The 18,242-nt window shown below is 41.8% G+C and overlaps 1 protein-coding gene across 10 annotated transcripts in view; it reads right to left on the bottom strand.

Moving 5' to 3' along the window:
• Positions 1 to 18,242, bottom strand: part of cacna1g (calcium channel, voltage-dependent, T type, alpha 1G subunit) — a 332,915-nt gene that overhangs the window by 61,541 nt on the left and 253,132 nt on the right. For 7 of the 10 annotated variants that reach the window (XM_080872626.1, XM_080872635.1, XM_080872629.1 and 4 more), the window contains 6 exons: positions 17,445 to 17,513; positions 14,282 to 14,466; positions 3,400 to 3,526; positions 2,560 to 2,685; positions 2,336 to 2,425; positions 614 to 827 (listed from right to left, as the gene is read on the bottom strand). In XM_080872626.1, the coding sequence (XP_080728752.1) occupies positions 614 to 827; positions 2,336 to 2,425; positions 2,560 to 2,685; positions 3,400 to 3,526; positions 14,282 to 14,466; positions 17,445 to 17,513 (811 nt within the window). The remainder of the gene's footprint in view (positions 1 to 613; positions 828 to 2,335; positions 2,426 to 2,559; positions 2,686 to 3,399; positions 3,527 to 14,281; positions 14,467 to 17,444; positions 17,514 to 18,242) is intronic. The other 3 variants (XM_080872630.1, XM_080872631.1, XM_080872634.1) reach the window with 1 other exon arrangement.

Raw genomic sequence — 18,242 nt, 5'->3', positions numbered from 1 at the left:
TTCCAGATTTTGGTCTATCCCTGCTCCTCCGGCTGTACTAAACCGCATGCAGAAGAGAGGAAGGGAGGGGGGGTCATCTCCTTTTCGGGCCACGGTGATGAAATCATTGACTCCCCCTCCCTCTAGCTCTGTATACCCACCACCATGCAAGCCCCATCTGTCAGCACTCACTGGGCATGCTCCAAGGGGCCATCCCAAGCACGGTGTCTACGGTAGACCAGGCAAGTTAAGGGAGGAGGGAAAGGGTGGCGGCTAACTCCAGCGGTCATCAGTCCTAATTCTGCGAGCCTGCCGATTGTGGGAGCTTTTCCAGCTTGATTAATTATTGCTGGGGTCGAAGAAAAGCCTCCACAGCCTGCAGCAGACTCAACAGAGCCAGAGCAGGTGACCACCAGACTGGGTTAAGAATTCTTTCCATTTTACTCACGGTAAAAGGGAAAGAGGATGGTCGAAGGAAAGGGAGTTCTACCGCAGAGTAGCAACTATATTTGATACTAGCTCACTAATTGCGTTTTTCCGTATTCGGCCAAATCAAATTAAAAAGCAAAAAGGAAAAAAAAAGGCTCAAGCTCGAATCAAGCAGGACTCAGAAAGATGTGGAAAGACTACCGACCAGCCAGCTCCTTCTCCTTACTCCGTCTCTTTTTCTCCATGCGTTTCAGTCTCTTCTCCTCCCTGCGTTTGGCCTCCTCGGCCTCCTGGTGGCGCCGGCATTTATGGAAGTTCTCCACCACCACGCCTACAAACATGTTGAGCACGAAGAAGGCGACGATCAGGAGGAAGGAGATGAAGTAGAGCAACATCCATGGGTTGTAGTTCATTATAGGCTGAAAAACAACAGAAAAATCAGGAAGGACGTTAATTCAGGCTGGCTGCAGACACAATCAGGTTAGATCAGCTGATGTTGATGCCCGCCCACGTCAGCTGATGGCCCAGGTAATGTCCTTCCACACATCGAACTAGCAAAGCTGCTTTACCTTACTCACAAGTGCTTTGTAGCTGCAACCTGCTTTGCAACCTCCTCCTTTCATACTGTATCTGACGTCTTCAGTGTCTTATTCTATTGTCATTGCTGCCTGCTCTGTTCTGTGCAGGGCTCTTGCTGCAGACGGAAACATCAATCTTCTTTTAGCTCTATGTGGAGGATTTTTTTTTTTACGACCTCTGGGTGGTCTTGGGTCGATTTGTGCCATTTTTCATTGTTCATTTGCACGCCATTTGCACTGTGTTGAATGGAATATAGCGAAAGTCTGCAAAAAAAAGTTCGGTCACATTTACTGTTAAAATTTCAGTATGACTTCCGGAAATTAGCTTCAGTGGCTAAGCTACAGACAAACTTACACTATCGGTCCTAGTGGTCGATTTGTGCCCCATTGAAACCCATTATAAACACTATTTTTCACGGCAAAAAAATTACGGTCAAATCGATCGTGATCGGTTATGTTTCCGTTTCCATTTGCAGTACTGGCCTTAGAGTTGTAATTTTTTTATTTGTCCACCGGGTGGCGCCCTTGCTCCACATTTGACCCCGGGCTGGAAAACAGCGGGCTGCTTAAACAGACCTGCGGGAAACGAAGCCTCATTTCCGGCGTGCAGCAGCGGCTTCGCCCGCTGATCGGGCGGGACCATTTTCGGCCCCTAGGACCGTTTGAGGGTGCTTTTTTTTTTTAATCAACAGGAAATGACGTATTTGTTGTGACGTGGTACCGGACGTGTGTGTTGGAAAAAGGGGTCCGACGCAACATGCCCCGGTCATCGTCGGGAGTTAACCCGGGAGGATGCACTGATTTCGGCCTAGAGGAGGAGCATTTGCGCCTGGAGACCATTTTCTGGTCCTGAAAAAAAAAAAAAAAGGCGATCGGAATGAAGGTTGGTGCCAATCTTTAGTCCATCTAAAGGCCTAATTATAATAACATATAATATTACTTCAAATGTTTTTTTTTTTAAATATTTCGTTTTGTTTTGGGGGGCTAAAAAAAAAGGATGCGCTAATGTAATTAAACTGCGATTAAAAGGGTTAAAATCCGCGAAATGTAATTAAAACTTGACATGAATATTTCAAGGAGAAGTAGGTCTAAAAGATTGGCTAATTTAAAGTGGAAAAAAATATTAATATATAAATTTTTTACAGCGCTTTTTAGGGCGTGGTCGATTTGTGGCTCTAAGCCCGATAGTGTATGCATTTTTCTAGGACCCCCCAGAGGTTAAGAAGTCTTCATCACTCATTCTAAGTAATGACTGCCTGCCAGGTACGGCTGTATTAGACGAAATCCAGAAATTATATTGAACAGCCAAGGGACTTGCCAACATTTTGTGTGCGCAATTTAACATTTACCTGTTGGTCAACTCCCACAGCATCAAGCCCATCGTACATAATGTCGACCCATCCATCTTTTGACGCCAGCACAAAGAGAGACATCAAGGCCTGAGAAAGGATGACAGGGTTGAAACGTAAACACGGACTAAAGTTAAAAATCGTTGAAAAACGTGATCAGCATCATCAGTTTTTTTTATTCATGCATCTGTCCATCAGGAATCTTGACATTTCGAATGTCTTACTTGTCCTAGGTTGTCAAAGTTGTACTTGTGTCTGACCCACTTATAGCTGGCTTGCAAGCAGTCTGACTTATTGGTGATGTTCCTTACATCCTCTCCTTGACAAATGAAGAATTTTCCCTTGAAAAGCTGAGGAGAAAACACACACACACATACATTTGAACCACCACAAAAACACTGTTAAGTTTGTATGGCTTATAGGTGACCCTGCTGTGATTGGACTCCAGGTTTTGAAAGCTTTAGTTCAACCCTGAGAGTATGTGTTTCATATTACACGATTTAGGGTGATATGGGACTTTGCAAAGTGTGTATGCTCTTTACTGAAGCTATAAAAAGCTCCAAAAGCACATCGACACTGAGCGACAACATATGGATCGGTAGCGTTGGGAACACTGGAGGTTGAATTCTGCACTTGATGAGTGAATATTCCAACTGCTGCCTCATGGTGTCATAACAGCCATTAACCCTTTATGACCTTACTTTACTTGGACAGATGGTTAAAGGACATTAATGTCCTGATGGCAGACAAACAGGAGTTGGAACTACACCAAGGCCACAGAGCTTGTTGGTATGGATTGATCCTTGGGCTGTTAGCCATGAAAACTCATTGCGGCCACATAAGCATACATAAGCGTCCAGGCCTATGAGTTATAAGTCGGACAGTGCATAAAAAAATAGCTGTTTTTCTGATAGCCCTTCCAGATGTACATACACCCAAGGTGGTTCGGGAGAGGGTGGAGACCTGCGCGAGCATTCAATCACATGTCAAATTGCTCAAGCAGGCTTACAGAGTCTTCTCATTAGGTCTGTGCGTATACTCTCCATTTCCCCCTCCCCTCTCACCTGTACTCCCAGGATGCCAAAGATAATGAAGAAGGCACAGCAGATGACCACGATGTTGCCGATGGGCTTCAGGGACGACATCAGGGTCTCTACCACCAGCTTCAGGCCCGGGGCTCTGCTGATCACGCTGGAACATGGCACACAATGAGGCATTAGTGCACTATGTGTGTGTGGGGGTTTGTGCAGGACACTCTTAGGTCAGTTACTGTGCAGCTCACACCAGATGGAGAATGGATGCCTGCAGCGATCCAACCCGCAACCTCATCATGCCCCCTACCCCCCAGGCCTTCACTTCAGGCACTTTTAGACACGCACGCAGCCCCTCCCTCCATCGCAGTTTGTTTATTTGCTGTGTCTCTCATTTGCTCCCTCTTTTCTTTTCTTTAAAAACACATCTCTTTGCTTATTGCAGTCAAAGAAACAGAGTCTTCTAATTAAGCTACTGGACTGATGAGGATGGTTCATTAGCACCAGCAGGGCACCTGGCACTGCACTGCACAGCAGCTGTGCTTCTCTGACAGGGAGAAACTCAATACACAGATACTACACGGAACCTAACGGGTAACGCGCTCGCCTGCACGGGCTTTCTTTTCAAGCAAGCACTAAACATATGAGGTGATCAGGTGATTAAAAAACAAACTGCCACACAGTTTCTCAGCAGCCAAAGCCGCTGAGGCGATAATCTTCTCTGCCACTGTCTATTTGTCTTTGTCTACACTGTATGTTTTTCTCCAGGCTGACAATTGAGTGATAGAACAGTTGATAGCACATTAAGAGAAGACATGAGATAATAAGGAGCCAAGACTGACCAAGGTCGCAGTGATCAATAGCCCTGATCAGAGAATTACAAGTCAGTGGCTGCCCTTTTTTTCCTGCCTGCACTTCACTGCTTTTTGCTATTTTAACTATTTGTTTATTGAATGTTTCAACCATTTGTGTGTGTATGTGCCATTTGGTCTAAAGTTAGGGAAGACAGGTGTAGCTATTAGATGTGGTATAAGGCTTAACCTCAGCTACTTCACTAAACTGAACTTCTCCATTCGTTTTCTATTATCAGCGCCTCTTGGAGTATATTTCTAATCTGACAAAATAAGAAGGCATGATTTGTATTAAAGACTACCCAGCAGGCTTGTGCTTCATTTTCACCGAGTTAAACAGTATATCTGTGAGTTACAACTATAAAGATTATGGCTATAGCATGCTAAAGAAACTTGTTTGCATTAGCACCTTTGTGCTCCACACTGTAGTCTAAACATGGCTGCGTCTGGATGCAAATAAACAAACATGGCAACAACCAAATGTTGAAGCTTCAACATGTGAGTACAGAAACCAATCGATGTCACAGCCTCAAAACATGTCAGAGGAGATTGCTTTAATCAGCGTAGACATATTTATTGCCAGTATTCACAGCAGATTCTTTCTTTAGGCAAACAGGAAATGGGACGTGTTGTCTAAAAAAGGTTAATCTAGCAGAGCGAGGGATCTCAAATCTGAGAATCTCTTTAAGAATCTCTTTGCAATGTTTGAATTTTTACATGTTATTGGCTATAACTTTGCATCTAGGGCAAAAATTTGAAATTGATTTATTTGTCTTTGGTGTCTTTCTGGTGTAAATAGACACTGTTGTTAAAAGTGAAAAACCTTGTGGTGGCTGGTAGTGCTCCCTCACATTGTGGTTTCCACTCACCATCTTCAAAAGAACACCCCAGGTCCTGTTCACATTTGGTCTTAATATTTAGTGGTTCAGTCTCTGTGAGAGTCCAAAATACTGTAATGTGCTCAGGACCAAAGTGGCTCCAATGTGTTTGACTCACTGCCATAATAGGCTGAGGCTCCACATCTGGCCTATAGAGGGCACTAGTACTCAAGGAGTGCAACTGTGAATGTCTCAAGGGAGTCATTCTCCTGTTCTTTGACAGCATGTTTGCATTCAGTCCCTTGGCAATGACACTGATCAAAGTCCAGTTTCAGTCTGTAGTCATTTCTGGTAAAAAAAAAAAAAAAAAAAAAAAGACCAAATGACGTCCAGGTTTTACTCATATTTCTTTTCATGGTGGATTTTAAAGCATTTGATTAAACTTATTCCATTTACCTACTTAAATTTACCAAGTGACTTTATTAACTTTTTACTACAGTTTTACTAAACTGAATAGGACACAGAGCAATGCTTGGTTTCCACCAGAAAAGTTGTTAAGAGTCATTGCTTTCAGGAGTTAACAGACTAGCATCCACCCAACAATACTGCATGCTGTGTGGCAGCTGTGTGTCATGTAGCTTCAGCTCTAACTGCGCAGTGCTTTAGACACACTGCTGCTGCTAGTGCCAGGAGAGAGATGGACTGTGGGGAAACAGTTTAGCCCTCAGTATTTAGTAAATATTAGACGTTCAGCCGAAGAAAAGACGTTAAGTTACTTGCATAATATTAGCTTAGTTCTTTTCAACTTTTTAAAACTTAACTAAGTGTAAATAACACTTCCAAGCACCATCCAACCATTTTCTTCCAATAATCAAATTCAGGGTCACGAGGCAGGGCTGGAACCTATCCCACCTGTCATAGGCAGAGAGTAGGGTGCACCCTTCAAGTAGAAGAAAAGTCCATTTACCATGGAAGGACAGACAACTCATAACGTTCAGATCTCTGAAAAGACACGTCTATTTTGAAATACACATAACCGACCTATTCAAGTGGTTGTGTGTTGAGTAGCCTGAATAATTGAACATTTTTGACCAGTTTGCTGTAGTTCCCGCACACTGCTGAGTCGCATATGAACACCTCAGACGAGCCTCTGTACCTTTTCACGTCCTTTCAAACCAAACTCTAACAAGTACGCTGAAGTGAAAAGGCTTATTAAGGAGAGAAACTATGGAGAGACGAGGCTCTCACTCTAAGTCAATACACTCTGATGATGCGGTACATGAAGGACACGCTGCAGTGGGCTTCTCTCCGTTATGTCTATTTGCATATGGCACAAAAAGGAGGATGAGGGGAAGCTGAACGGAGAGAGCAGAAGGAGAGAAAGAAGTTTGCTTTGTCTGATCTACCTTCTGCATAATTTCATGGCGGTGTCCTTGTTTTGCACCGCACAAAGGAGCAATGAGGAGCGTGCCACGATCCTCACCACCTGCACACATGCACCACCCATCTCTCTCTCTCCCACTTCCTCTTCTTCCACCACCAGCTTATTCCTCACACGGAGTAAAGGGAACAACAAGTAGGGCAATAAGTGGCAGCCGTACTCCCACAGTGCAAACACTGGGTGTAATTAAGCGACGCCGAGAGATAGAAATAGGGAACAGAGGGAGGAGAGGAGGGCTGGTGAGTTGCAGGAATACAGAGGGAATAAAAAATGAGGCAGCTCTTCTTTTCTTGCTTTTTTTCTCACTTTTTTTTTGGTCAGAACTTTGCCTGTCACTCCACCTAGCTCTGTGAATTTTCTTCTCCTTTTCAGCCCCCAGCTGGCGTTCCTCATCATCGCTTCAGCCCAATCTCTCATTGTGCTTACGGAAATGCAAAAGAAAGACAGTGACATGTCACATCGCAGGGTTAGGCACTTGTAATTATATGTTATAAGTCAATTAGGCCACCAGCATTGAGGTAATTACATCATCATCAACTGACGGATGTGCTCAAAAGGCTGATCCGATCGAGGTCAACCACAGCAGGGGATTCATCGATAAAAGCAACCTGCTGGCTCTCTCTGACCTCGACACTCCGGTCTGCCTGCGATGGAGCTCGGTGGCAGCTATAACTAATGATGAACGTGGAGAGGGTTTTGGGGTAGGGGTTTCTAGGTTGCACCTTAATTGTCGATGAGCTGTAGGTGCTGTGGGGTGACATAAAAGTGCCACTCGATGACATGGGGGGTGTTAACTCGCGGGACCTCCCCGAGGACTGCCCTCAGCTCAGGTAGTGGGCTTGATGAATGACTGCAGAGGTGTGTGCGTGCTCCCTGTTAAACAAAGCCGATGCATCATTCTGTCACATGCACAGACGCACACAACACACATGCGCGTGCAATGAATGCTATCATTAATATCTCTAATGAGGAGGAAACAGCAACAGACTCCTGCGTAACGCCTGTTGCAGTAAAACTCATCCAACGTACACGGCTAGTTTAGAGCAACCGCTTCACCTTATCGCACTTAAGATGTGCAAAGTGCATATTGTAACTAAGTATTGTAGCCTTAAAACTTGGTCGTCTAAGTTGCTACAGCTTTTTAGGCCCTGAGGACATGAATGATTGTTGATTGAGTTTTCTTCTCATATCGGCGTCGGCAGCTCTGATGCTGCCTGCGTGAACCCCCATGTGCCACCGCGGTGCCGGAGGGGAAAACACAGACGAGTTCATATTTAATTAAAATACCCAGTGAGTGTGAGTTTGCCACAGTTGAATTGGGGTGATAACAAGCTGATATTGAAGGAAATTCTGTAGCTTTATGAAGCCGTGCCTGTTTTCTGGTGTGTTTGGGGAATTTGGGGGACTAACTGATTTAATGTTACAGTTTGGAAGTTTTACACATACATTATTCTGGTTGAGCGGTTGCTGTAATTTTTTATTTAACAAACTGGCAAAATGGTAATGACATGTTCTAGTAAATATTTTTAAAAGGGCCCCGTTGTGCTCATTTCCTGCTTCATAATTTTATTTTTGGACTCGACTAAAGTAGCTTTGCATTGAGTCATGATTGGAAAACAATCATTTGTCTCATACCGGGGCTTGGCGCAGCTATTCAGTTGATTTTCTGTTGGAACCAAGTCATTTTAGCTCCTTTCCCCTTCCCTTTAAGCCAGTTTTCTTCTGATTGGCTGCCCCTTGTAAACAGAAGGTTTGAACAGCTGGTGGGTTGGGCTTCTGCACTTAAAACAGTCTTAATACAGGAACAAATAAGGAAAAAAACTCTGGAACTGAGCAGCAACCTCCATGTGACTAAGAAGAAATTGGTGGTTGCCCGTGAGATTGATTATTTTCATTTATTTATTCATATTGTTGTCGGTGACCAAATGCAAGTAGTTGTGGCTACCAGACCTAAGTGGTGACCTTGAGCTTGAGGATGCAACACCTACAGGTGGCAACAACTTTCAATCACAAGGTGATTGTTCTTGTTTCTCGCGTTGGAGGCAACCTGTTTCCAAATATTTAGGATCCTAACCCAACTGACACATCACTGTCATCCCGATTGATTCAGTCTGAATCAATCTGCCCCTATGAGCTGAACTAGGGGACACAACTTATGTGGTTACTGACTCTTTGTATTCTTGTTGTATTCAGAGACATGTTGAAGCAGCAAGCATGCCAACCATTCTGCAGTTAAACCGCTGACCTTCAACAACTACCTCAGTACTTCTAGAGGACTTTCTGAATTTCAGTTTCAAATCTGTGAGGTTCATGTGAATTTTAGACATCAATAGATTTGGATTTTCACTGATATATCATGGTTAATCACTGTATCCACAAACTGATTCGATGTAATTGCCAAATTGACGCCACTGCCCAACCATTCTATTGCTTACTGATAGCAAATTGACTCTTGCTGTTTTATTGTGGTTTTGACACATCAAAGTCACTTTGAACATAGCAGCTGACAGCACGTGGGCACAGTCCTGATGACCATCTTTGAAGCAACCCATTTTAAAGGCAACGCTATGCAAGATCATAAGTAGTAATAGTTTTTTGTTGCACTATGGTACCCAACCACTGTTTTCTCTAGTGTCATTTCAGCCTAAGTAAGGACTCAGCAGTTACTTTGGCTGAAAGTTAAAATCTGATATTAAGAATCTTACCAGCCATTCATACATTTCTTGTGCTTATTCTGTTCTCCAAATATGTAATTTCAAGAAGTCACCTTGAAATCTCACATTAATCTGATGGCAAGTCAATGCACCGAAACTCTGTTCTTAAACTAACTAGACTAATTGCTCTGTGTTGTAAATGACAATAAAGTATCTATTGTATTCTATTCCATTCTCAGACAAATAACACTAAATTGTCCTGATACTGGGTCTTTCTGTGTTTCCAGACTTGTTTGTTGGAATATTCTGTGTGATTCATAGTTTCATGGTTATATTTACGTTGTGTATAAAGTATGCTTCAGTTAGCCTTCAGTTCTTAGTCATCTTAGAGTTTTCAGTGCATCGTCTTCCCCTGTGTTTAGTCAGCCTTGTCTTCATGTTTGTTTATCTCTTGTCTCCATTGTTGCTGTCCCCGTATCTGTTTCTCTGTAGACTTTTTTTCAGTTTTTCTGTAATTATGTCCTCAGTCTCCCTCTGCTCGTGGTCACGTCGTCAGCTCATACTGTGTGTTTTTTTTTATTTTTCTGCGAGTTCCTTTTTTTTTAGTAGTTTACATGTTTTCTAGTTTCCGGTTCCTAGTACCTAATTTTGTGTTTTGTATTTCCTTTGAGCCTCTAGATTTGGCAATAAAACTGCTTTTTAGTTAATTATCTCTGTCTCCAATGGCTGCACCTGGGTCCTGCCCAACCTAAATAATCCAGCGTCTGCACTATGTAGCAGCTATCAGTGGTCCTGCATCTTATGCGATTTGTTTTTTATGCTTAAATAGAGAGGAAAAGTTAGCTAGTTAGCTTGTTTAGTAAACACGTGAGGGAGTATGATTTGACAACTAATGTTGATGTCCATACAACGTCCTGTTAATGTTTGAAATGATCTGTGCCAACACAGCTACAGGCATCACTGCTCTGCGTCTGCATCTTCCCAATGAGGCTGGATTAAGCTTTTAGCACTTCAGTATTAGTTTTAGTAGTAGCTAGCTTCAAGAAGCACAATTTTTTGCTGATAATTGTTTCGCTTCTGAAGTCAGTGTTGTCATCTTCCAAGCAACAGTTTTAAGTACAGAGTACACTATAATCAGACTATACCGTATAAACCAGAGCAGCAAACTTATAGCTTAATATAGCCTTTAAAGCTGCGCTCCTTCTTATGGATTAAAAGTTAATAACTTAAAAATGATTTTTGGTATTTCTTTCCTTTAATTCATCTGCAGCCTCAGCAGAGAAGAGAACCAAGCTCCACAGCTCAGCTCTTTCTTATTCTCTTCTTCTCTTCCTGTCTTTTCTCTCTCCTTTGCTTTCTGCCTCTCTTTGTATCGAGTCTAGATCTGCCCATCGTTCCCTGCCATTCTGCATCTCCGTCAAACTGGTGACATCATGCCTGAAGGAAATTGTTGCCCTTTGCTCCTAAAAATATTTCCCCCAGACTCAAAATAGGTCCAATTTCCTCTTGTAATTGTTTCATATTTTTTTCTAATCTGACTTTAAAACCGTTGCTAGTCCTGTTAATACAAACTCAGCTGTCATCTGAGGATTAAATAAAGCAGGGCGTATAACAGGAAGACTTAAAGAGGATTCAGCGGCATTTAGAAACAGGTGAATCTCTTCAAGCATTTAGTTTGTCACAGTTGCACCAAATTTAATTAGGAAGCCACTCATTTGACAGCAAGCTTATACTTTTAATGTCACATTACCATTTCAGTAAGACAGCACCAGGACTGAAGAAAGACTGATTTTTTTGCATTGAGGGATTTCATTAGTTACAAATTCATCCCACAGTGTGACTGCAAGCCCAAACATATATCCATAATGAATTATCCACAGGAAGATCACGGGCTTTCTAAAAGGGCACTCACAGTGATTCCCCTGCCAAAGCCAGTGCCAATGCAAATGCCAGTGTCAGCGCCAATGGCAATGTCAATGCAAAAGCCAATTCCCTGTTTAGATTCTTCTTTTTCCTTTTTTTTTTTTTGCAGAGAATAATTATGGATCCATACCAAATTCCACTCGGTCCTTCATCTGCCCATGCTTCACTTCACCAACAAGATCAGTGCAATTCCGCTCAGTAGTTTTGCTGACAAGATTGCACTTTGCAAGAAGTTGCTTATGAATCCTCTAAGGTCTAAGGCAGGGGTGGGGAACTCCAGGCAACTTCATGACATGTTGAGCAGTAATTTTTGGCCATTTGGATGAAGGACACATCTAAAACCTGCAGGACACCGGCCCTTGAGGCCTGGAGTTCCCCCACCCCTTGTCTAAGCTGTCATTGGTGATAACTCATACAAACAGAAAAAAGCCAACACAAATATAAATGGAACACTTTTTAGTGCGTGTCAGTAAGAATGGTTACGTCCTTTGTCCCTGATCGAGTAGACTTGAGAGAACAATTTAATAAAAACAAAAGTTGCAAATTCTGGCTAGGATTGGCGTCATCGCCAATAATTTAGACCTCAGAGGGTTAATGAGATATCTATTTAAGCCTTTTTTTTAGCAGCATCCGTAACCGTTAAACAGAACATGCACAAACCAGTAACTAGTAAAGATTAGAAGTTAATTACTTGTTACAATAGTTTAAAAGGGACTATATTTATGCCTCAATTTCTCATTCAACCCACACAATCCTCAGTTTGCATTAAAACAGTCTTTGCTGTTGTAGAAGGTTTTACAGTGACTGATAACAGACACTTAACTGTTGTTATGTACTAGTAAACGCTGCTAACACAGATACGATGTGGACATTAGGTTAATCCAGTTTTGAGCATAGTTTCTTTTAAAAAGAACAGCATTGTAGCTACTAAACTACTGATGCCTACATGTAGGAACATGAAGAAAACACTACAAACAAACCCCAAACCAAGTAACTTCTGAAGGCTGGAATGTGACAGAAAAGTGATGAAAAAAACAGAACCTGGCCAACTAACTGGAAATTCACCCAGTTTAATTAAACCCAAACATTACAGAACGAAGTCAAAGACGAAAGTAGCGCTTTGAACGCAGGAGAGCAAAAGCAGTCTCGTCAAAACATTTCACTTTCATGTCAAAGGTGAAAGTTAAAAAAGCAAAAGGATGGGGGAAAGAGATCAGTGCTGTTCAGCGGGTAAATTTGGCAGGATGAAAATGAATATTTGATTTTTGTGCTCTTCCCGAGAATGGTGATAAATATTCCCTTCACGAGCTCCCTTCACGAGATGAGACATCCAAGAGGCTGCATGTGTACACACACACACACACACACACACACACACACACACACACACACACACACACACACACACACACACACAAGAATGGATAAAACTCAAAGCAGTGCAAATATTTGGAAAATACAAAATCGATGTTCAAATCGGTAATTTCTGAATTATTTCCGCTCAAATAAACACAACTGTGAAATTGTGTGCATGCTGACATTAACATGAATAAAATGCTAAAATAAATGCATACACACATAGACACACACACTGACGCACTTGCATCTCCTTACTGAGACTGAGAGGAAGTTTGTTCCTACCTATTTATGACAACACTTGAAAACATATCGTTTTTACTACTGGAACTATTGAACCAAGGATTTGCAACACTTTTACGTTTGCTGTATTTAAGAGTCTTTCCTATATGTGTCTTTTAACATTGCTCACCAGCTACTGATTATTATTATTTTATACTGTCATGTGAAAAAGGAGGTTTTCGCAGACTTGTATAGAGTCCTGTGAAAAACGAAATACGCCCCATGATTCAAGAGCTTGTAGACCCTTTTTTTCACACTTTCCGCTCACATGATCAACAGGACCTCTAAATAGAAAAAAAACACTTGGAGTTTAACATATTGGACTCTCCACCTTTTGCTTGTAAAAGTGAAGAAGGTTCTAGGATCTAAGGAGCTTGGAAAGAAAAGTGTCTGGACTTCTTTCATTTTCTTGAAGACGTTTTACCTCTCATCCGAGAAGCTTCTTCAGTTCTAAGAGCAACTGGTTGAGATTATCAAAGCTTCTCAAACAGCCACTTCATAAACGCATGGCACAGCATAGAAGAGCCATCTCGACGGGACAATCTGCTGTCCATCTGCATCTAAAGGACAAAGGTCACTCTTTCAAAGATGCCAACGTTCACATTTTGGACAGAGAAGACAGATGGTTTGAAAGAGGAGTGGAAAAGCCATCTATGTCCACTGTGAACAATCATCTTTGAACAGAGGTGGTGGCTTATGACACCAACTGTCTGCCATCTGTAATCCAGTTTTGAGATCCCTTCCCAGACGCCTTAACACCCACATCCTGGACCATCTGACCTCAGTAAATCACATGATAGGGTGGGGCTAGGTTTCACAATGAACTCACCCAAAACCTTGGCTGATTGTGACCTACACAGCTTGGCTTGTGTGATTAGGTTGAGGATCAATAGGGGGTCCATGACCCTCTTGACGACACTCCCATAGGGCTTTAAATCTGGGACTCTCCACCAGTTGCTCTTAGAAGCTTCTCAGATGAGCGGTGAAACTTAAAGAAGTCCAGATGCCTTTCTTTCCAAACTCTTTAGACTACGATGAGCTGGATGACTAAAAACCTTCACAGACAAGTTTCTTGGATAAACATCAAACCTAAAGTTCAGTTTCCTTCTTTTTCTCAACCTCTCAAGAGTACCATGACCACACAGAAACTCATTATCTCCATTAAAGTAAGTCTGAGTTGTTGTTAGTCAAAATAACACAAAGTTGGTGTCAACAGTCCTGACAACCACAGATAAACAACTGCATATTGTCTGTGGTTGTTCACGTTCTCAACTATAAGGCATTTACCACAACTGCTTGCTCCAGAAGTACAGTACTGCATACCAGCTTGCTGTGAAGCTCAGATGAAAAAAATGTGCTAATGCATCAAAAGCACCCATATCCATTTTACAGCAGGCCAGGAATATCAGCAAATACGTATATTGATAAGAAGTATTTGAAGCGCCTTGAGGCGACTTTTGTTGTGATTTGGCGCTATATAAATAAAATTGAATTGAATTGATAAGAAGTATTGGTGTCAATGCTGTTATCAATAAAATGCTAACAACAACCATCCCCAGGGGAAGTTATCTATGACGTTCAGTCACTTACCGTAGCGGTCTCAGAGTTCTCAGCAGCCTCAGCACTCTGAGCATGCCCAGGATCTTGGTTTCGGATTGGGAAATGAGAGACACCAGGATGTCAATAACAGAAATCATGACGAGCATCCCGTCCAGAACGTTCCAGCTGCTCCTCAGGTACGCCTTGTCCCCGAAAAAAAATCCCATAGACACGATCTGGACAGCAAAGAAGACAACAGTATGTTATTATAAAGCAGAAAGCACTGAGTTTAGACTGCCGAGTGCCAGTTTGGTTTGGATATTAGTTCAAATGAATTATTCACCATGAATATAAGTGGCTGACAAATGATACACGAATCAGTAATTTAATATCTATTTTTGTCACTGTGGCTGCAATTTGTTTATCAAGCCAGTGTTCTATTTATTAGGAGTCGGTGCTTAATGTCCCATACGCCCAGCTTATTGACTTAGTGAAGTGACTGTTTGTGTGGCAGTGATGATCATAAAAGCTGCAAGCGCTCCAAACTTCATGTCTATTTCCATAGGTTTCACTCATCACGTATTCTGCTGATGAAGCGATATGCATTCCAGAACATTATTCCCTGAGATCAAACTTATTAAATTAGGCCAAGACAACAGTTTTTGCATCATGCAGTTTCACAATACTCCAACTGAAAAGATGAGAGGCGATAAGATCGTTTGTATAAGTCGATACTAATCAATATAGCGGACAATTAATTAAAAAAGGCTGCTACAGAGGCCTTTGTTTTTGATTTGGACTTGACAAGGCCATTGCGACACTTGACTCTCTTCTTTTTCAGCTGTTCTCTTGTACATTTTCAGCTGTTATATGATAAAGTTTGGGAAGCTCATCTTGTAACCGGAAGGTTGCCAGTTCGATCCCCAGGTCTGTCTGTCTTGGTTGTTGTGTCCTTGGGCAAGACACTTCACCTACCGCCTACTGGTGTTGGCCAGAGGGGCCGATGGCGCGATACGGCAGCCTCGCTTCTGTCAGTCTGCCCCAGGGCAGCTGTGCCTACAACTGTAGCTGCCTCCACCAGTGTGTGAATGTGAGAGTGAATGAATAGTGGAATTGTAAAGCGCTTTGAGGGTCTCGAAAAGCGCTACATAAATGCAATCCATTATTATTATTATTGTTATTATAAGCTTTCGTTCTCAAACACATGGCCTCGCATTTGACCCAAGAATACTTTGGCAGTCCTAGGAGTTTATGGTCGACTCAATGGCTGCAAGGTGTTGATGTCCTGTTGCTGCGAATCAAGCCCAAATCATCACCCTCCACCTCCGTGCTTTAGAGCTGAAGCATTTGTGCCAATATTTGATTTTTGCTATATATTATGGCCAAACATTTCCACTTTGGACTTATCTGTTCAAAACACATTGCTCTAGAAATCTTTTGGTTTGTTCAGCTGCAGTTTTCCTCAGCTGTGCTGCCATAGTCTTTTTAGAGTGAAAAGGCTTTCATCTAATAACCCTTCTAAACAAGCCATAATTTTTCAGTCTTCCATGAACTTTTAACATTTAACTGAAGCATGTAGTGACTTTTTAGTTTTTAGGGTTTTTTTTTCAGTTTCTCTGAGCATTGCACAACCTTGATATGAATTTACTGGGACATCTACCCCAGGAAGATTAGCAGCTGACTCAAATGGTTTCCCCTTGTGAATAATGTTTCTCACGGTAGAATAATGGACTTGTTTGTAAATTGCCTTATAACCCTTTCAAACAGACAGACCACACAGACCTAAGTCCTCCAGATGTGCAAACTGCCAAACAATGTGCAAACTTCTGGTTTTATGGAGGTGCTCACACTTGCTGATGATCAATTAGTCAAGACCATTTGACTACGTGTCAGTTAGTCTGCCACTTACTTAATTCTGGCTGCTACTTACCCCCTGAATTCCTATGGAAACAGTTACACAGCACTTACTTACTCACACAATGCTTCATTTTCATTAAATAAATAAATGTACAGTAGATGAATATATAATATATAATATTTAAATACAGTCACTGAAAAAGTATAGATGAAAAATTCAGTTGCATTTCATGTAACTGCTAACAGCTCAGTCACCTGAGGGCAACATGGGACATCAACTACACACTAAACATCTGTCAGAAGTCAACAGGCGTAAAAATACAATGTGTAATATTTAACAATGCAATCTATTTTTAATATGAAAGGCTTCCACTCCGTGTTCAGCTGCTTTTAAAAAATTAAATAAAATAAAAACTCCCTCCGAAATGGGGCAATAGACTTATTATAGTATTATAATTGAAACACGAGATAAAAGAGTAGACGCATAGTTGTTTCATTTTTTAAATGCTAAAATCTTTCATGCTAACCATTCGCCACTGTTACATTTTTGCATCACACACAGATTCCCTGAGCATTAGATGATAAAACCAGTGCTCTGTGTGTGCGTATTTGTGTGCCACCCCAACGTTTGTGAGTCGCCGGGACCGAAAATAGAGAAAGAGGCTTTGAATGAGTGACACCGATGAACTTTCCTCCCCTCTGCCTCCGCGAGCTCCTGCCCACGCTGCCATGGACCTCCATTCAAAGCTGGGCCATTTGAATACTGGCGAGACAATCCTCCTCTTAGCATTATGAAACTGCCCTCAGAAGGTGTGCATTCACTGTCTGTTCACCTCTCTCGTTCTCCCCCTCCCCTCCCTCCCCCTCATGCCCACTCTGTTTTCTTTTCTATTATGGAATCGTTCCACTACATGCAGGTATCAGGCAGACTCTGTTATCGCTACAGCTTTGTGTCTTGGAGGTTTTGGGAGTGCGCTTTGGGTTTCTTCCTCTCATGCAAAAATCTTTGTTTTGTTTGCAAACACCAGGGTGTCAAATCATTTTCGTTTAAACTTCAGAGCAAAGTTGAGCAAAGTCGCGCTCTCGATGCGAGGCAACCAGTGTTTTCACGGCACCAAAATAACCTGACCTACCAAATATTTTGAGGCACGAGAGCTGAAATCAACTAAGTGAATAAAAACAGGAGTCAGGGATAACTTCATGGGAGAATGAACAGCAGATATTTGAGTCTTTAAAAGGGTAAAAGTAAGTATGGAGTATGCAACATCCTCTCACACAGTGGCTAAAATGAGCAAAGCCTTTCACAAACTTTGCACTGGAGTTTAAAAGGTATTGTTGGCAATTCAGCGTGACTCACCTTTACAGTCATCTCAGTCACAAAGATTGCTGTGAAGATGTAGTTGGACACTGTCAGGAAAACCCGCTCCTGCCAAACAAAAGGGAAAAGGAAAGAAGAGAGTGAGAGAGAGGCTTCGTTGAGCGGAGGTAGTTCTCATGAAATGTTCTGAGCACCTTTTTTTTTTACTCAGTTTGTTGTTTGCTTCTAAGCTGACTAGTGTACAGCTGAATAATGCATGAGAGCTGCTTTCCACATACACTATCTGAAAACATGTTTGTGCAAACACCCCTATTGTACGCTCTCTAATGATAGCTGGCAGGCAATTATAACGTTTACTTTGTATTAAAACAACATGAAATATTGAAACAAGGGATCTGATTTGGTATTTATGCTCGCAACCTTATAAGAGCGGTAAAAAAATGTACTCAAATATCTCATAAATCCCCGAGGGGTAAAATTCAAGACAATAAATGAGATCAAATAAAAGAAAAAAAGGAATTTTTGTTTTTTAAAACAATGCAATGATAGAAAAACTCTTCAACTCCCTGAATAAACAGCACTGCACTGGGAACAAGTGGAATAATAACAACAGCACACTTTAAAAAATTGTTCTTTTAAATACAGTTGAATGCTGAAAGCACTGGTGCCTTTGAGGAGTAGCACAGGAATGGTTATTTCAGCTATTTTGTGTTGGTGTACATTACTGTGCAAAAGTTTCGAGTCATCATTCATTTCTTTATTATTCTGTTTCCAAGGAACCTGACTTTCTTCATTTCTTTTTTTAAAGAGTCTTGAATAGTAGTTCTCCAGGCTTTC

Source organism: Rhamphochromis sp. 'chilingali' (assembly GCF_963969265.1).
Source record: "Rhamphochromis sp. 'chilingali' genome assembly, chromosome: 22".
NCBI lineage: Eukaryota > Metazoa > Chordata > Actinopteri > Cichliformes > Cichlidae > Rhamphochromis > Rhamphochromis sp. 'chilingali'.
Note: the sequence above shows the minus strand (reverse complement) of the source record. Positions and strands in the feature narration are given on the sequence as shown.